Source organism: Oryzias melastigma, linkage group LG6 (assembly GCF_002922805.2).
Source record: "Oryzias melastigma strain HK-1 linkage group LG6, ASM292280v2, whole genome shotgun sequence".
Taxonomy (NCBI): Eukaryota; Metazoa; Chordata; class Actinopteri; order Beloniformes; family Adrianichthyidae; genus Oryzias; species Oryzias melastigma.
The window spans coordinates 30,547,998-30,568,341 of record NC_050517.1 but is presented as its reverse complement, the minus strand read 5'-3'; the positions used below and the strand labels follow the sequence as shown (position 1 = coordinate 30,568,341).

The 20,344-nt window shown below is 37.8% G+C and overlaps 2 protein-coding genes across 3 annotated transcripts in view; one reads left to right on the top strand and one right to left on the bottom strand.

Moving 5' to 3' along the window:
• lg6h12orf4 (linkage group 6 C12orf4 homolog) overlaps window positions 1–9,150 on the bottom strand; it is a 19,596-nt gene extending 10,446 nt beyond the window's left edge. The window contains exons 1-11 of one of the 2 annotated variants that reach the window (XM_024281702.2): window positions 9,014–9,150; window positions 6,914–7,102; window positions 6,604–6,749; window positions 6,118–6,299; window positions 5,707–5,806; window positions 5,382–5,506; window positions 2,679–2,785; window positions 2,396–2,593; window positions 2,132–2,260; window positions 1,002–1,070; window positions 729–931 (exon numbers count right to left, since the gene is read on the bottom strand). In XM_024281702.2, the coding sequence (XP_024137470.1) occupies window positions 729–931; window positions 1,002–1,070; window positions 2,132–2,260; window positions 2,396–2,593; window positions 2,679–2,785; window positions 5,382–5,506; window positions 5,707–5,806; window positions 6,118–6,299; window positions 6,604–6,749; window positions 6,914–7,094 (1,440 nt within the window). In that variant the 5' untranslated portion in view covers window positions 7,095–7,102; window positions 9,014–9,150. Of the gene's footprint in view, window positions 1–728; window positions 932–1,001; window positions 1,071–2,131; window positions 2,261–2,395; window positions 2,594–2,678; window positions 2,786–5,381; window positions 5,507–5,706; window positions 5,807–6,117; window positions 6,300–6,603; window positions 6,750–6,913; window positions 7,103–7,473; window positions 7,603–9,013 lie in introns of those variants that run through there. The other variant, XM_024281701.2, reaches the window with a different exon arrangement.
• A 64-nt stretch (window positions 9,151–9,214) lies between these two features.
• Window positions 9,215–20,344, top strand: part of e2f4 (E2F transcription factor 4) — a 13,542-nt gene continuing 2,412 nt past the window's right edge. The window contains exons 1-9 of the mRNA XM_024281703.2: window positions 9,215–9,413; window positions 14,065–14,174; window positions 16,064–16,225; window positions 17,537–17,580; window positions 17,654–17,718; window positions 17,788–17,976; window positions 18,540–18,597; window positions 18,677–18,814; window positions 18,929–18,976. Coding sequence (XP_024137471.1) covers window positions 9,249–9,413; window positions 14,065–14,174; window positions 16,064–16,225; window positions 17,537–17,580; window positions 17,654–17,718; window positions 17,788–17,976; window positions 18,540–18,597; window positions 18,677–18,814; window positions 18,929–18,976 — 979 coding nt within the window. The 5' untranslated portion in view covers window positions 9,215–9,248. The remainder of the gene's footprint in view (window positions 9,414–14,064; window positions 14,175–16,063; window positions 16,226–17,536; window positions 17,581–17,653; window positions 17,719–17,787; window positions 17,977–18,539; window positions 18,598–18,676; window positions 18,815–18,928; window positions 18,977–20,344) is intronic.

Here is a 20,344-nt window from a genome sequence, read left to right as displayed (position 1 = left end):
AAAAAAAAAAAAAAAAAAATCACCACAAAACTTGTGAGAGTGCGTGCACGCCCGTGAGAGTGCATGTGTGCGTTACGGACAGGCTGCGTCCTGTTCTCTGCTCTCCCGTCTTGCAGCTCGTTGGCCTTATAATCCTTTTAATTCATTAGTTGTGTTGAGGAAAAAAATGGAAATTGTGACTTTAAAACTGAATCGAATCGTGGCTTGATTAAAACAATACATCGATATCGATATTTGAATGTCTAGAATAACACAAAGTCAAGAGATTTTTTTATTAGAAATGCAATAAAAATGTGAAGAACAATACAAATAGAAAATATCAAAACATAAGTATAAACTTAGCTTCAATATTCAATTACTGTTATTTGCAAAGGTCTTCAGAATCACTAGAAAATGAAATGATTTATAGGACATAAATGATGGTAATTACATGTAAACAATTGACACATTCATGTTTAATATTTCCAAATGTTTAACCTCTGAGGACCTGATGTCTCCAGGTCCTCAGAGGTTAAACATTAGGAAATATTAAACATGAATGTGTCAAGTCCTCACATGAACATTTTGGGTTACATCTCCACAGTCGTTCATTCTGCCTCACTGTTTTCTGCATGTGTAGCTCAAATATCAGCTCATAATTAAAGAGGACTTAAACTCTCTTTAGATAAAAGGATGGACTTTTATTTATTCATCTTGTTCCTGTACTAGCACCGACCGAGCGCCCTCACCTCGGACATGTCGTGCACCAGCAGCAGGGGGACGGTGATGGTGGTGACGTCGTGCGTGCAGCAGACCTTCAGGATGTTCCTCAGGCCCATGATGGCGGGGTCGCGCGCCGTGATGTTGCCCGAGCGGACGTTGTCGTCCACGCACAGATGAAAGACGACGTGAGCCTCGGACAGGTTGGAATGCCGCGTGACGTAGAACTCGCCTTGTAGGGAGAAAAACACGCTTCTGTTAGAGCAGTGAAGCCCAGAAAAACCCACAAACTTTGGCTTTACCTGGTAATATATTTGAGGAGTTTCTTTCAACGGTTTTGCTCTTCTCGTCACCTCCATTCCTTTGAACTTCTGTGTAAAATTCCAACACACTCAAATATAAAAGATGCAGGTAAAACTTAAAAAAACAGTTTAAAAAGACCCTGGAGTGTGAGAGGAGGCTGAAGTATTCATGAAGGATTCAGAGCGAGCTGGAATGTTTCTAAACATAGAAACGCTGAAGCACTTATCTGAAGACGTTAGGACGATCTAAACACTTTCTATCAGTCATGTAAAGTGTCTTCTATTCTCAGAACGTTTAATCTTCCTCTGGTGCTGCTGTCAAAAACCTGAAGACCTCCAGCTACCAGAAAAGACTTCAACTCTGCATCTACAGGAAATGTGCAAAAGCAGAAAACGTTTATCTAATTATAAATTTCATTTATCTTAAAGTTAGTAAAATGTGAAAAAAGAGGACGGTAATAGCTAAAAAATAACTTTAAAATTAAGCAGCAAAGCTACAAAATGTCAAAAATAAAAGATTCAAGTCGGTTTTGATTAAAAAAGGCTGCAAGAGAAAATACGTGAACCTATGGGGGTCCCTCAATGTCTGTTTTTATTTTATCTCAATCTAAATGACAAAAAATATATAAAAATTAGCCAAAAACAGCTAGCATAATGCTACAATGTTAGCTTCACTACAAATTTTACAAAAAAATGGCAAAATTCCTTAAATAGACAAAAATAGCTAACATAATGCTAAAATGTTAGCTTCACTCCAATTTAACAAAAAAAAAATTTTTTATTTCAAAATCAGCCAAAAACAGCTAGCATGTTGTTAAAATAAAAGCTAAAAGCCAAATTACTGTAAACACCAAAAGGTTGCTGAGCGTTTTAAGAGTGAATGTTATCTAGCTGACAGAATGCAGAATTCACAAGTTTCAAAGTGTACAAAGTTTTGAGGGATTTGAGCAATTTCTCCTTCATTTTCCATGGGGGATATTTTGCTCAATATTACAAAAACTATAGAGTTTATAGTTTATAAATACAATTTATAATGTTTAGTTTCTTTTTAACAACATGATTTTCCTGCAAACTTGCTGAGAAGAGAAAACCCCTTTAGACGTTCTGAATCAGTGAGGTCCAGTTCCCACCGGGCCGGTCTTTGTGTTTGCTGCTCCGCTGAGCTCTGGCGTACAGCACCACCTGCTGCACCTCCTCCAGCTGCTCCTCCAGACTCAGAAAGTGGAAGTCCGTGCACTCTTTGGCCACAGTTGCAAAATCTGGGGAAAAAGGCAGAAATGATCAACATAAACGTCTTTGTGGTTTTTTAGAAGTTCTATCTTTTTTATGAAAAACATTAACAAGAAAAAAACTGAGACTACAGCTGTCCCGGTTCTCCGGTGACGTGTCCTGACCTCTCTTGATGCCGCTGTAGGAGTTCACCCTGTTGTCCACCAGCAGCACCAGCCCGCAGAGGGAGGACGAGTACAGCGACAGCGCCGTCTGCAGGCGCCGCAGCTTTGCTCCGCTGCTGCCGTGCCGCCGGTGTTTGCAGAAGTCCAGCACTTCTGCTCGGACCAGCCGCAGGTTGTGCATCGTCTTCAGCTGCGCTCCTTTGATCCGAGACGATGCAAAGATGCTTTTGATTCACACCGCATGCAAACAGGCGAGAATTTACAACGCCGTCCTGCAGCTCACCTAAGTGGATGGTGAAGCTCTCCTCCAGCTGAGGCTGCTCCTCAAACATCCTCACCTCCGAGTCGGCAGCTTCTGACCGCTGGTTGGGCTGAACCTTGATCTCCTCACTGGGAAGGATTCATTTCAGCAGATCAGCTTCAACACTCCTTTAACTTTGGTCAACTAAAACCATTTTAAAAATGTAAATATAAGGAACATTTTTTACTTATTTTGGCTTAAAGTGGAAAAAAAACTAAAGTTTTTTGATGACTGTGTTCATAATTGACCAGATGATTTGAGAATCCTAAATCCCACTTAAATCCTGAAATCTTCTCGTTTTCTCCCACTTTTAAGGTCAAACTTTAACAGAAGAGGGGTTCTGTAAGGCGCTGATGTTTGCAGTAAAGTTTCACCCACAACAAGCTAATGATTTTATTATGTATTGCTCTGTCAGCGTTTTCCAGACGACTTCTCGGTAAAATCTTCCTGCTAGTATTTTTTTCTTAAAGGTTATTCAATATACGGAGAAACGCGTTATAGATTAATTCTAAACTCTGCAGCGCTACAGTGTTCCTCACACAACTGCCCTCATCAATTCACTCAGAAATGCAAATCATCGCTGAAGCTGCAAAAACAAGAGGATTACATAAAACCTTCCTTGATATGTTGGCATTTATTTCCTTTCTATTTAAGAAAAATCGGAATGCAAAAAGTTCTGCTTCCATGGGGAGTAGATAGAAACTGTAAGATTTTATGTATTTATTTTCTAGTAAACATTTGAGTTCAAAGGGGAATTCAGACTTTAATAACTTTAAAAATCAGGAACAAATGAAGAACATCGATACAAATTCAAACAAATGTTATTAATTGTTAAAATAGGGGTCTGGTTATACGATACGTATAACACTACATGTATCATAATAGGATACGTATCATGATGCATGTATTGTAATACGATGCATATTGCTATACACATGTCATGATACAAAACGGACCGCGATACACGTGTTGTGATACAATACATATTGCGATACACGTGTTGTAATACGATACGTGTGTCGTGATACGATACGTATCGCGATACACGTATTGTAATACGATGCATATTGCGATACATGTGTCATGATACGATACATATCGCGATACACCTGTCATGATACGATACGTATCGCGATACACGTGTTGTAATACGATGCATATTGCGATACATGTGTTGTAATACGATACGTGTGTCGTGATACGATACGTATCGCGATACACGTATTGTAATACGATGCATATTGCGATACACATGTCATGATACGATACGTATCGCCACACATGCATCATGATACGATATGTATTGCGATACACGTGTTGTAATACGATACGTATCCCGATACACTGATCGTGATATGATACGTATCCCGATAAGACAGTGTTATACTAATTATACACATCATTTGATGGCTATCAGAGAACTAGACCATTGGTGTAATTGTTTTATCTTATTTTGAATTGTAAACATGTTTATTTTTGTGTTGTTTTGCTTTTATAACTTGGTCGTTGTGTTTTATATTGCATTAGTTTTAGCTTTATAATATATTTTATCTGTTTTATATTGTATTTTATTTTGCATTTGTTTTTCAACATCCTTGATAATATGTTTTATATTGCATTTATTTTAAAAATTGTTTCAAATTGTAAATATATTTATAACTATTAAGCTACAATTTGGTGCAACCATCTTTGCTTTTTTAAGGTCAATGTATTTGTACGCAGTCCTGATAAATTAATAAACAAACAAACAGTATCAGATTATATTTCACTTTTTTTTTATCATGACTTAAGAATTATCTGAATAATAATACATTTTTCACAAAAGTGAAATTGTAAAATACATTTTGTATAAATGACCAGATCATTAAGACTGACTGTATCATATAAACAAGTTGTTTTACCAAAGAATATTCATGGTGCTTTTATTTTGAGAAATATTTAGGTGGAAAACAAAAGACTGAAGTACATGTTTGCTTTTAAATACCTACTCCTTCACAGGATTCTAAATCGATAAAAGTATCACCAAATAAACCATTGTGATATTTCACTGAATTGATATTTTCTTAAACCCTTAGTAAAAAACAGGTCTAATCAGTCCAAAAAAATTGTTTAAAAATGATACCACAGAATAACAAATAATTTTATACCAGGACAATATTGTTAATAAAATAAAAATAACTTTTTAGAACTAAAATTTATTCCATGGCTTAAAAATGATCAATATATATATATTTTTATTTTGTTGGAAATTTTGAGCCACTTCCAAACCTTTTTGCTTCAGTCAGCTCATCTTTATAACGTTTAAGGTTTTGACTCATTTAAAATCAGACAAACATAAAATAATTTGTCTTCTGAGTGAAAAAGATGCATCTTTTAAAGAAAATGTGTATTTTTGTATAATTTTGTAAGCATCTCTGACATGAAGAAATTGTGTCTTCAAAAGTCCACTAATAGAGTGTAAACTTTATTTTTGTATCAGGAGCGCCACCTTGTGACAGTTAACGCTCATTACCATGATGTTTATCCATTCAGTGAGACCTGTAGAGCGGCTAAAACATTTGTCAAAACTATTCAATCTAGAGGATGAAATAAAGAGCTCTCATGGAACATCGTCTCATCATAAACAGAGCCAGGTTTCTCTGTAAGGAGATGCCACACAGTCATCAGAGTCGACCGAGTACTGACTTTATCTGACTGCTGTTGTTGGATTTCTGCAGGTCCTGGTGCAGCTTGATGACCCACTCCTGGTATTCCTGCTTCTGGATGGTCGTCACTTGCTGCAGCTCACTGCTCCACTTGTTCTCCAAAACCTTTTTTAAAGAAAATCATGTCAAACGTTTGGATGGATTATGATGACAGAGAAATCAAAGTTTCATTTGGTGCACTGAGACAAACCTAAATTACAATTAACTCTGCCTAAATCCCCAGATTACGTGAGGCGAACACTTTTAGAAACATTTTCAGAAAACTATTGAACACAATTACCTGCATTGCTATTTTATGTTCTTACCTGCTGTGCATCAAAATGTTGAGAAGCAACTGCATTGACATCGTGGTCGCTCAGAGTACTGCCCAGCTCGTGCATCACTTTGTCCATTTCTGCTGCTTGCCTACCAGGAAAGAAAAAAATCCCATCATCTGATAATACAGATGAACATAAAACAACATAAAACGGGGGGAAATCCCACTTCTTCTTTGTCTCTCGAGGTCACCACAGTGAATCATCCGCCTCCATCTAACCCTCCTCACTCACACCAACCATCATCATGTCCTCCTCTATGGTCTTCTTCATTCATCTTCAAAACATGATCTGTTCCTCTGATGGATTCATTCCAAGAAAAACCCTCACATCTCACTTTTAGGGTAAATGTGCAGCTCTCTGATGCACAAAAATGAACAGTAAGAGGAGATTTGAATGCACCTTTCCTGCAGCTTCTTGATCTCCATGTCTCTCTCACTGATCAGCTCAGAGATGCTAACGAAGTAGTTGTGCTCCAGATTAAGGAGAGTATCTGAGGCAGGTGAGTGGATCAGCTCGTGGTAAACGTCGGCAAAGTCTTCATCCCAGCTGGGCTCTTCGGGGCGAGCATGCTCCAGGGTTGTCTGAAACGGGTTAAGGCAGCAGGATGTCATCACAAAACAATCGATTCTGAAGTTTGTTTGGTTTCCCTGCTCTTTGGGCTCTAAATGAAAAAAGTTTGCACCATTTATATAACAGTTTTCTTTAAATAAGGACCAAAACTAGATAAAAGAAGTTTGAAGTCATTTTTAACTTTAATCTGAAGCACTGCTTCACTTAATAAACTAAAACATCTGTTATTGGGAAAAACAGCTGTCAGCTGACTTCATTTTAAAGATAGTTTTATAACCAATATTAAACATGCTAAAGTAAAGGAAGTGTTTTCACCTCCACATACGACCTGCTCCACGCGCTGGTCAGGTGGTTGACATCCACTTCTCCGGTCGTGAGTTTCTGCAGGGCCAGCTCTGCCTCTCTGTCATAATCCAGAATGGTTTCTCTCTCAATGAAGTTGGAAAGTGACGCTTTAAGCTCTGCAAAACCACAACAAACATCCAAACATTCAGTTTTTGCAAGCTATATCTTAAAAATCTGTCTGCACCCTTCAAAATAAACTTTTTTCTCCCCATAACTTGGGAAAATAACAGAAATAGTGAAGCACAGATATAAAAACGGAATGACAGCATCCGTAAATTACCATTTTCGATGTAACACGGTATTTTATGAAGCAGCATCAGTCGTCCATGAAGGTCACTGACGTTGACCTGGGCAGGAAACTGTAGTGGCACCTTAAGAACACAGTTGTGTTTTCCGGCCCTGAAATCGAACACAAACTCCTTCTCGGTGGAAGTGATGGCTTTCCCTTTGCTCTTCTTCATGGTGACACCTGGAAAAAGCAAAAAACAACGAGAAATTCCACAAGTATCCCTATGTATGTTTTTCTTACATTTGTGGAATGACCATTTTGTCAAAGTAAAGGAAAAAGAACATATGCAGACATTAACAACCAATTAATCATCCAATACGTTTTATGGGATTGAATCATAAAGCTTCACACAATATAGTACACATAACTGGTTTAATTCATATTTTAACCAGGGAAATGCAAAACTGACTTGACGTATGCTAGCCGCTTTGCTAGGTTTGCTACTAAAAAAAACATTAAATCGTGTTTTTCCAAATGAAATCTCGAATCGTGTGATTAGTGTTAAACATTTGCGACGAAACTTCACAAAACCTCTGAAGAGAAACGTTTACCTGAGCATGAATTGATATGCAGAGATGATCTCCGCTGCTGCAAAACTAGCTAAGTTGTTTTAGTCAGGTGACTGTTCCCTACGGAAGCTGCTCGCTGCCAAAAAGCTTTCGCGAATCACAATGTGCCACTGTTTCGTGTTTCATTTAAATGTTTATTGTTAAAACTGATTAACAACAAATATATAATTTTGTTAATTTCCCATTTAAACGGCATTACATTGAAAGGAATATGCCTGAGGCAATAAATAAATAAATGTAACAGATCATTTCTTATTTCTTATGTACTGTCTCCATCTACAGGTCATATCAGGTATAGCAGTTTTGCACTACTAAAAACTGATGGGGATCATTTAGTTTTTAATCTAGTGATTTCTTTATTTGGAAATAGTGAAATATATAAACTCTTAAAACTAGACACCTACATCAGAAAGTAGAGTTTTGGTAAATATAAATAATATAATGAAAAAATGTAAGAAAATAATTATTTGACATATCTATGTGTAAATAATTTATTTTCATTATTTAACAACACAGATGGAACAAAAGAGAAATATGAATAAAACCATTGCATAGTATCACTACTTTTTTTACCTTCAATCCAGCGTTAATAATTTTAAATTCACTTCCAGAAATTCAGGGTTTTTGTAATATTATAGTTAGGTCCATCATCAGGAAGATGTTATTGATTCTCAATGTCACACAAAGGTCAAAACCTGGTCAAAACTGAATCAGAAACAGGTGAGATGGAGACTCTACAGTGGGTGATGATGGAACAACCAAACTGTAGCCAAGGTGTGGTTAATAAAGACATTTTATCTTTTAAAAATTAATTGCATCTATATATATTTCATGACGATAAATCTATTAAACCGTACGTGTTTATTAGATGGTTTTTTTAGCATCTTGTAGTAATACTTTTTTAGGGGCTGAGGATTCCTTTTATTAACAAGTTGTTTTTATACCATTTTAATGGTATAGGTTAATGTGACAGATCGATTTGATTGGATTGTAACATAAATTGATTCATCGATGAATTTGAATCATTGTACATCCATATTATTTATTATTATTCTACGAACTAAACTTATGTGCTAAAGTTTTTGTGATAAAAAATAAAATGTTAGGATAACATACTGTGCATAAATCTTCAAATTCAAAATAATTATTTACAAATCTCTACTGAAAACATTCCAGTCTGACCATACGATTTGAAAAAAAAAAGATTTAGGGAGAAAAATTTCAAATATACATTTGAAGAAGTGTGCCTGCGTGTGTGCGCATTTTCTTCAAGTTTGAGTTGGTAAGAGGTCGTGTGAAACTTTCTCCTCTACTTCAAATTCTTGCAACCAATACTAACCCCTAAAATGCAGTTAAAAAACTAAATATTTTCAATATTTAATTATTTTTTATTTAACATAAAAACAAATAAATAGAAATACATTTTAATGATAAAAAAATATATTATTTTGCTTTTTAAGTGGTTTCGCTTTTATGAACATTTGCAGACGGTCCCTAAAACCGAAGAACCGTCCCGTCATACCTCGCGTGGCCAACGGCTCTCCAGCGACTGCCCGTTCATTGAATTTCCACAGTTGCTGCTTCAGCTCGATTTCGCTCCATTATTTTCCGATTATCAGCTGGTACGGACTCACGAGCCAGTACCACACCGTCCACGCGTGTGCGTTTCGATCCGCGGCGGTGGGGCGTTCTTTCCTGGGCTCGCTGGCTGGATTTGGTCGGAAAGTCGAGGGGAAGTACGGGGCTGATCCGGAGCAATGATGGAGCTGGAGACGGCCAGTAACAGAGGCGACCCGGGAACCGTGGGGGACGCGCTGCAGCCGCAGACGCCGAGCAGGCACGAGAAGAGCCTGGGACTGCTCACCACCAAGTTCGTGACTTTGTTACAGGAGGCGAAGGACGGAGTGCTGGATCTGAAAGCCGTGAGTCTTTGTTGTTAGCTAGCACATGTCACTTGGAGCCAGCCGCAGTCGTTAAGTTACATGGTTTTTAGCTAGCATGCTAGCCTAGCTTAGCGGTGTGACGGGCTAATTTGAATGGAAGATAGCTTAGCTTTCTATTTTGCTGTTTTAGTAAATCAGTTTCACATTTAGGATCTTATTTAGTCCTTTTTGGTGCCGTTCTTAGCATTTTTGAGTGAAAATACGAAGGGAATTCGGAGAACACCGGTCAACTTTTTCAGACTCTGCCCCCTGCAGATTCAAAGTTTGGAAAGTGGGTCAGCTTTTGTCGTTGTCGTCTTAGTTAAAGCCACTGCACCTTCACACTTGAGCAAGTTTATTTTATGATTGATTGCGTCTTTGTCCGCGAACGACATGCGTTTATAATGTTGCTTTTCAGAAGTTGCTCAAAGCGTGAAGTGGTTCTGCACAGATGTTGATTAGTCCGGGTTAGCTTTGTTTTTACACAGTACAGGCGGCGCATTTACGCATTTCCATCACTAGCTTTAGTGCAGAAACGTTTATTGGGATTCTGCTGCAGTTCCTGATTATTTAGAGTAAAACCTGAGTTTGTGTGTGTGCAAATAACAAAACTCAATTGGCATATTTCATGTAATGAACACATTAGGGCGCATATGTCAAAGTCGAGGCCCAGGCAGATCTGTATGGAACTATTTTGGACCCATAAATATTTGAAACCCAAATAAAACATTTTGAAAAATATATTGGTGTTTGGTCAAAAAAATGTGAAATCCCAAAACATTTTGCAATTCTAAATCAAACATAAGTATTTTCAGCTTCAAATATTCTGTTTTGTAGGTTAAAAAAACCCTCAAAATTTCAACCCTTTTTTTCTTCTTTTCTTTTTTGAATCTGAAAATTTCTGTTTCAAAACTTATGTCCCTGTTTGTGCGGGTCTAACACGAAGGACCATCTGATGTTCTGATGCGTTCACTGACTCCTAAAACTGAGATAATTACGCTCAGAAAATGTCTGTTTAGTCTGTACTATCATAGTCTGAAGTTGTCCTGGGACGGGTGTAAAAAGCAGTTTTATCGCGTACCAACTGCGCACACAAAACTCTGCTCTAGCCTGTACATCTTATTGTGTTAAATACAGGCGTAGAAAACGTCCTTATTCTTATTTGTTGTGCCACAACGGGGCCAAAAGCTTTAAAAGTGAAATTTTCAGATTTGAAAAATGAAAATGAAGAGTTGAAGATGATAGAGAAGTTCTGAAATTTAAAGTTTGTGTGTTGAAACCTAAAAGCAGAACAGTTGAAGCTGGAAATAATTAAGTTTATTTTAGAAAAGCTAAAAGTTTTGGATATTGTTTTTTTTTTTTTGGCTTAACATCAATATTTTTATCAACATTTTTTATTTGGTGTTCAAATATTTTTGGCCCTGATCTGGCTCCATGAGTCCGGCCCTCCAGATCATTTTATTTTATTATTTTGAATGGTCTGATGTTTTGTTTCGCTTGTTTCTAACTCGTATAATTTTGACAAAATATATTTTTATGGAGAGTAATATGCAGAGAGTTATTTAACCCTTTAACAGCCAAGGTGTCATCAGTGACACTTGAACACAAAATCTTTACCATACTGTAACTTTTCAATCGTTAAAATGATAATTGCAGAAGATTCTGAAGGAGAAAAGCAGCGTGAGCCGCTTGTCCTAATCTTCTATATGTTCTCTACTAAAATTTAAACAGAGATGCAGTGTTCTAAGTCAGGATGGACAGTAAAAACAGTTTTAAAGAATTAATTTTTTCAATAAACTTAAAGTTTGTCTCCCCATCAGTGGGATGTTTCATATAAGAAAAACAAGCTTGACTATTAGAATTCTTCTGACCACAAAACATGTTCCAAAACTTTAGTTATGCGAAGAAAAATCTTGTACAAACAGTAAATACTGGCCGTAAATGACAGTTTCTGCTCTTTTCAAAGCGTTTTATTGAACTCAAAAGGAAAATGTTTAATGTTGTTAAATTGAGTTACAGAATGAGATGTGTCGAAGAGGAAAAATAAAAAACACTTGAGGGATTGCTTTATCATTTTATTTAAGATACAAGTAATAATTTACATTGTGAAAATGAAAAAACATTTCCAGTTTTGACTTTTATTTTGAATTATGAGTAACAAATGTTTCCAAAGCTCCGGTGTTAAAGGGTTAAGGTTAAGTTAAGACGCGGTAGATTTATTTTACTATGACTTCAAAATACCAAAAGTTTAAAGATGGAAAGAGGCTGCACGATTCATTAAAACAAGGGTGTCAAACTCAATCACACAAGGGGGCAAAATCCAAGACAGACCTGAGGTCGCGAGCCGTACAGGATAAACATTTATTGAACACTCTAAAACTACATTTTAAAACCGTAACTTTTTAACATAATCATGAACTTAAACTCAGGCTATCCAAAACAGCTAGCATGTAACTGAAATATTAGCGAAACTCCAAAATAGCCTAAAAAATCGTAATAAATGCCAAAATAGTCCAAAAAGCTAGCAGAATGCTAATTTTTTAAACTTTAAAACTGTAACTTTTAAACATAATTATGAATAATAAAATGCAGGAATATTATTCCAGAATAAATCAACTTAAACCTAAAATAACTTTCAATATTTTACTCTCCATAAAAATATATTTTGTCAAAATTATACAAGTTAGAAATTTGTATAATTGATGGTTTGTATATTGATGGTTAAGATGTGTTCTTTACATCCACTCTGCGATTGACCCGATGAGTCGACTAATCTGAAAAAATAATCGTTGATTCATCGACTAATAAAATAATCGTTCTGACAGTCCTGCTCTTAACCCTCCTAATGTATTTTATATTAGTTGTAGGAGACGCACAATAAGACTAAAATGAATTCAATGACAACAGTTGTTAACCATGAGCGGCTTTTTCATTTTCTTAACTGACATCTTGAGCAGTCGGGCGTCACGTCATGTATGAACAGTTCTGCTTCTTCTCTCGGTCTTCCTCCTCGTTGTTTCCTTCTGTGACGGGGTTGATATAGAGCTGTCTGCTCATACTGCACCTTGCAGATAAAACACTCCACACATGTGCATGCTTTTTTTCTTTCTTCTTTCCAACTGACTTCACTTTGCACCCTTTTATGTTGCTAAGTTTACACTCATCAGCAGCACTTTCCACAAAGCTAGCCTGTCAATGCCCCAGAACCGGGCCGGTCTCTGGGCCAGAAACGTTTGACCAATTGGATTCACAAATTTAAGATTCAGTTTAATTAGCCAAGTCATTTCAAAATGTTTATAAAAATAATATTCATCTAAATGTTGATTTATTCTTAACAAACGTGGAACTTCATTCATTCAACGTCAAAGTTCTAACATTTAGATTTATTGGATTAAGAAGTTACAGAAAGCAGGTTTTTTCCAGAATAGAAGTACTCAAAAAACGTCTATTTGATAAATCAATCAGCGTTTGTTAGACAAAGATTAACAGGATTAACTGATTTTTGTTTTAGTCGTTCCACCAGCTGGTTGGTAATTGAAGGACTTGAGCTTTGGAAACATTTGTTACTCATAATTCCAAATAAAAGTCAATACTAGTAATGCTTTTTCATTTTCACAATGTAAATTATTACTTGTCTCTTAAATAAAATGAAAAAGCAATCATCAGAATGTTTTTTCTCTTCTTCTTTGACACATCTCATTCTGCAACTCAATTTAACAACATTAAACATTTTCCTTTGAGTTCACCAACAGCCAAAATGTGCTGTCTTTACTTTTTTTGTCTTTAAGTGTACTTATTTAAAACTGTTTTAATGTCCATCCTGACTGTAGGAACACTTCATCTCTGTTTAAAGTTTGCAGAGAAAGTGTAGAAGATTAGGGAAAGTTTGGGAATTTATTTTTTAAAAACACTCTCATTATCTTGTGATCTATTTTAAAAGCCTTCCCAGTGTTTTTTTAAATTATTCTGATTATGGTTATGCCCCAACCAAACACTACAGGAGCGATTGGAGCGATCGAACAGTTTTGAGCAGCTGGACGAGGAAAACAATCGAGGAAAACGCTGATCTAGTCCTTCACAAGTGAATGCATCAGAATATTATCAGAAATTTCTACATAACAAATACAATCTTTTTAAATGACAATGTTTTTTTGGTCTGCTCCACAGCAGTTTGAATTAGGAAATACTCAGAAATTCCAAATTTAAGCTTAATTTTCTCCATCATGTTCTCCATCATGTTCTCCATCATGTTCTCCATCATGTTCTCCATCATCTTCTCCATCATCTTCTCCATCATCTTCTCCATCATCTTCTCCATCATGTTCTCCATCATGTTCTCCATCATCTTCTCCATCACAAAAATCCCCATTTTCATCTGCGGGATTTTCACTGTATTTCTTGTTTGTTTTGTTTTTATCGGTCAGCTTTTGTTGCCTTTGCCCACCTTTTGATTGATTTTGCATTACAGAGATATATTTGGTTAAAACAGTTTAGCTAAATGGGACAGGGGGATATCAGAAGTTTTTTTCCTTCTGTCCCCTTTCATTTTCACCAAAGACAAGAATATTATCGTGTGCTATGAAAATGAAGTAAATAAAGATGGATGTCGTTCACCTTCGATGTGTATTTGATCATTTCTCCTGTTCTCTAGGCTGCAGACACTCTGGCTGTGCGGCAGAAACGGCGGATCTATGACATCACTAACGTGCTGGAAGGTATTGGTCTAATAGAGAAGAAATCCAAGAACAGTATCCAGTGGAAGTGAGTTCATTTTCATACTTTTGGAGTCCCTTTTTGTCTTTTTAATCACAGCAGCCGCTTTATGTCTATTCTAAAGATTATTTCAGAACTGCTCCAAAGTTTGAAGCTGCAGACACACCGGACATGCAACACGAGTATAGCTCATGATGTTCACATTAGACTAGCAGGGAGGGGCTTCTTCTGCCTTTTCTACTGCTACAGTTTACTAGCACATGTCCGCGGTTGGAAGAGGTTTGGTGTGAAATGCTGAAGTGGTGTAAATCAGGCTTTTCTCTCACAGCTCTATTCCGATGTGTGAACGACTTGATGTCATAATTCCTGTTGGGCACAAACAGAAATGATTACTTTCTTCTCTATGACCAATTTTCAAATGTTGGCACTTCCATGAATTCAGAGGGATGCCATCCATGTGAAACTACCAAATCCGAGTCCCTGATTGGTCAGAGTTGAACTGCTTTAACCTCTAATGAACGTTCAAAGGCTGCATGTCATACGTGGAGCCAGAAAACAGTCATAGAAACTCGTGTATCGATGCATGAATGCGAGTTTTGAATGTGGAAGCTTGAACTGTGTTGACGCACACTGACGTGGTCACTCAGACGCGTGTTGCCGAGGCGATGTGAACGTAGCTTCACATGTTCCCTTCAAAGTCCAGATTTCTCTGCTTTAGGAAGAAGAGGCTCTTAGTGTGACTGTTCACAGGAGAATCAGAATCCCAACCATCAGCTGTTCCTTGACTTTACCTACAGGAAGTAACCGTCACCATCATGTGGATCAGAGCTGAGTGTCCCTGAAATACGATTCACAATTGGACTTACTTCTATTTCAACACTAACTTTGGTTATCTTCTAATACCCTTTTTAAAATATACATGAATAGTTTGGAGATGGAGATTTCTTCCACGTTTGGGTAGATTCCTGTTATATTTAACTATCATCTTTTAGATTTTGTCATCAGAAGGTTTGGAGGTTAAATGAACGTCTCAGTTTACAGGTGATTGTTGCGTTCAGGAAGCTTGTAGCCGATGGAGGTTTCAAACTGTCTTGTGTTTGTTCATTACAATTCCCCTTTATTTACGTGGTCTGTATGAACCCCTTTTTTATTTATCATATTTTTGGACTTTAAGTCTCTGGATGTTACGGCCACCTTAGCTGTTCCAGGGAGGAGCGCGGTTCCGACTTTCGGATGTCGTCTTGTAAAAGAAAAATGATTTATTTTCTAAATGAGTCGGTGGTTGACTTCCTGTTACAAAAAATGGTTACTCTCTTCAGTGTTCTGTTTGTCATTCTTTTTGATTATCTGTGTGCTTTGCGATTTTGAAAAAACCTTTTGCTCCTCTTGACTTCCAAGCTCAGTTAAATGGGCTCACCTGGCTACAGGTGGCTGCTGGCTGTGGGGAGGAGCCAATCAAATCCAAACAACTTAAACATAAATAATCTTATTTCTTTATAATTTCCTTCAAAATAACCAAAATCTCATTTATTCTCAAAGTAAGTCTATATGGCTCCAGTTTCAGTCGGAAACAACCACTAAAGGCAGCAAGTAGTTAGTGGAAAAATGACAAATAAATGAGCCGATATTTGTATTTCAAAAATCACATACAAGTCGCTCCTGAGTACAAGTCTTAAAAAAAAAACTTGAGGTTACAAGGAAGGGGTGGCCCCCGTTACGGGGAGCTATCGATTAAAAAAATAAATAAATTAAAAAAAAGTTGTAATTTTTCCTGTTAAACTGCTCCCAGCAGGAGAACCTCCATCAGCCTGGCTGTTCTCTCAGTGGAACAGGAAAGTGCTGCAGCGTCTTTATTCCTCTCAGACGAGAGTTTCTGCAGGCGGTGAATGGAAACTCTCTGTGCTTTACTGTGAGCCCCTCCCTTGCTCGTGTTTCAGGGGTGTGGGTCCAGGCTGCAACACCAGAGAGATCGCCGATAAGCTGATCGATCTGAAGGCCGAGCTGGACGACCTGGCTCTCAGGGAACACGAACTGGACCAGCAGCGGGTCTGGGTCCAGCAGAGCATCAAGAACGTCACAGATGACTCCAACAACAGCCCATATCCTTCAGTGGAGACTGACAGTCTTCAGGTTCATAGTAGGAGTGTGTTTGGCAAGAGTGTGAGGATACGATACGATACATATATCTAACAATACGATACGATAATCTGACAATACGATACGTATTGTCAGATTATCGTAACGTATTGGGATATATCCCAAGACTGTACCACAAGAGTTTTCACTTTTTTTTTTTAAGAGTATGACTTAGAAGAAAAATCTTTACCTTAATATTAACACGGTTTCATTTCAATAAAATTATAAAATTAAATGTATTTAATGATCATAAACGTTAAGCACTGCAAATGTATCTCATATACAGGTTACTTTTACCCACAGATTCACGCTGCTTTTCTTATGATACATTAGAAATTATTTGTTCTTAATGAAACAATTAACATTGTTTGATTTCCACAACAAAATATTTAGTTAAAAAAAACATTGAATGAGTCTTAACCAACAAGGTTTCAAAAGTATCGCAAAATGAAATATCGCGATATATCACCAAATCGATTTCCCCTTCACCGCTAGCTAGCAGAGATGACCAAATCAAGTTCATCTAGTGATGTAGTAAAAACCTCACATAACTAAAGGATCTTTGATGGATAATGACATTATTTATTGTGTCTGCTAATCCTAAAATGGTGAAAACCTCTAAAAATTCAGACTTTGCTATTCTGAAGATCTGATGGCGACTTAGAAGAGCTTTAAGGAGATTTAGGAAACTCAAACCTTTCTTTAAAACTTAAACAGTGCTAAAAGATGAGATTTAGAGTTCATTTCTTTAAACTTAATAACATTAGTGTCGGTGAAACCAAACCTGCTCAGAGAGTGTTAGCATGGAGCAACCCCGCCCCTCTTCCCTCGCTATGACGGAGCAGAGCAGGGAGCTTGTGAGGAAACGGAGAAACGAGCTCCTCTTCAAATGGCATTTTATGTCTGCTTTTGATTCATAAGAATTTGGCTGAAGAAATCCTCAGAAATGCATCTTTGAGTTTAATTTTCTTAACCCTTTAACACCCGAGACCCTTAAACACAAAATCTTTAACATACTGGAACTTTTCAACCGTTGACGATAATTCCAGCAGATTCTGAAGGAGAAAAGCAGCTTGACGCTTTTCTCCTTCACAATCTGCTGGAATTATCGTCTTAACAATTGAAAATCAAAGAACATAAACGCTGGAGCTCTGGTGTTAAAGGGTTAAAATCATCAGAACAATTCCACAAGAACATGTTAGAAACACCATTTTCATCTGAACTTCTCGTCCCGTGAAATCACCTTTCCCCTCTGAGCCTTAACACATTCATACAATGGCATTTGTGAAGCATGAAGACCTCTGCGGCGTTTTCAAAGGTAACGGATCTCCACTTCTGAAGGTTTATTTAGCTTGGTCTCCTCCCACTCAACCCTTTTCCTGTTTCCACAGGCGACACACTATTAGCAATCCGTGCTCCCAGAGGTACACAGCTGGAGGTGCCCATGCCTGAAGCTGTGAGTGGTTTGTGTGTCACTCAAGATGTTGTGTTGCAGCTCAGACCTGATGTGAGTTTGTGTTCATAGATCCTCAACGGACAGAGAAAATACCAAATCCGTCTAAAGAGCACATCCGGTCCCATTGAAGTGTTGTTGGTCAACAAGGACCCCTCCAGTGCCTCTCCTGTGGTGCTGCCCGTCCCGCCTCCAGACGACGTCCTCCAGAACCTCCCAGCACCGACCTCTACCTCCCAGCTGCCGGCTGCTGCCTCACAGGTTCATGTTAAACGGTTCAGGTTCATGTTCCTGTGGGACCTAGGGATACTGACGGGTTAAACTTAAGTCCCTTTAGCTGCCATGCACCTCCGTGTGAAATGTGTTCTCCACATTTGATCCACATTCAAAGAAGGTAGAAAAGCGCAATACAAGAACACGCCGTTTGACCATATCCATCCCCGGAGGAGCAGTGAGCTGCAGAAACAGCCGGACTCAGGAACCGTTTGATGGTTTAATCCTAATTTACCCCCAATCCAAACCAAAACTCTTCCTCTGGCTCCGTACGGCCAAGAAAGACGTTCAGCACTTAGGAGATTTACAAAATTACGTCTTTCTTTAGAAAAAAATGCTAACCTGATAATCTAGTGAACAGACATGCTAGGCTTCAAGCAGCACTCTTTCTGTCCTACGATTTTGAAGTTTGGAATTCTTTTTCTTTAACATTAATGATCAGATTTATTCCAAAACTACAACAGGAAATGGACCAGTTCAGTTAAATGATACTAAAGCAAACCTCCCAGAGCAGCACCCCCTCACCCCTCCTTATATCTTCTCCCTTCCAGATTCCCAAAGCTCCTCCAGCGACTGCCTCCAAACCCGCTCCAGCCTCAGTCCCTGCAGGTACGCAGACCATCCACAGCTGTGTGCAGGCTTTGCTCCAGAAAAATAATCTCTGAATCTTCTTGTGGTTTTATCATAGTGGTGGCAGCTTCAGCTCTACAAACCGCAGTGACAGACGCTCCTGCAGCCGTTACTCAGCAGCTGCAGTCGTCTGCCTCCCTGGATGGATCTGCGTCCTCGGCTGCGTTCCAGCCCATGAAGTCAGAGCCGTCTCTGTGTGAGTCTCCTGCTCTTTGGGATTAATTTCACGCTTTTCTACCCTTTAAATCAGGACGTGTTCTGGTTTACAGTTATGTTTTTGTGATGAAATCATTGTTTTTGTTTTTTTTAGTGCCAGATTTCCCTAAAGAGCTTTCGGACATGTTTGACCCGACTAAAGGTAAACTTTCTCACACCGTCATAAGCTGCACATCAGCAGAAGGTTCAGAGAAAAAGTATATTTGTGCATAAATCAACCATTGACGGATTCAATCATCATTTTTAATAGTTTGTTTGAATTTAATGGATGTATGAAAATGTAAAATATATCTATTTAATCACCATCTTTTATACATTTAATTACAACAGGATATTAACGACACAAATAGAGATTTTGAAATGTTTTTGTCACTTTAAATCAGGAGTGTCAAACTCAACCACACAGAACAGAAACCCAAAACACACTTTGGGTCACGAGCCGAACAGGAGAAACATTTACTGAACACAATAAAACTACAAAGGAACGTCACTCCAAAGGATGATCAATATAAGGTTTTACCGCCTCTGTCAAGTGTTTCCTCTTTTTATGTTCCTTTTACCCCACACTTGAAAAGGGCTGAGCATCCAAAAATGAAGGCGGAGTTACTCAGACAATAGGTAAAACCCTAAAACACACATAATAATGGAAATAAATATTTACGAATTTAAACTATTACAGAATAGCAATAAAAGGCTTTAATCAATATTAATTTATATAATTTTAAGTGCTTCAATTAACCAGCAATATCCCTAATTTTACAGTGAATTTATTTTAATCCCATTTTTATCTAAGTTCCTACATCAAATCCTACATTTTTATTTAAGAATGACTTTAAATTAACATTAGTAAAAAGTAATTACATTCATTTGAAAACTTCACACCATAAATTCACCAAAGTTACACCAGCAGGTTAAACATCAAAGTGCATGAAACAAACATCCCGACTGTACCTGACGTACACACAAACTATTGTGAAGGACGCGCCTCGTTCTCACAGGACGCCGATCAAACAGGAAGTCAGCGATCGTGGTCATTCTAGCGCTCAGACAAACTCACTTCTTACCGTCTGCCTCTTCTACAGATGGATTGCAAACGTGCACAGGTAGACGTGCTTCACACACGCGCTACCGAGCCTGTATCTCACCGCTGCTTTTCCTGAATGAAGTGTGCGTCGCCATTAAATGTCCGACGCGCCCAGCTGCTCAACAGTTCCGTCACACGACTCAGACGCTCAGCCGAACAGCCTCTTCAAATGAAAATATAAGATCGATACTTGATAAGAACCCATCCAGAATCAATCACAGGGCTAAATATTGTGATATATCGCAATATTGGTATTTTGGCACATCCCTAATATATATATATTCATTGTTTTGTTAACTTCCAGGTTAACTTCAGCAGCAAAGAAATCCTAAACATCACTGTTTGGATCATTTAACAACAAATCCTGAAAATGTTCTCCACCGTTCTTCCAGTTATTGTACCTTTTCACCATAATTCTAGATGTTT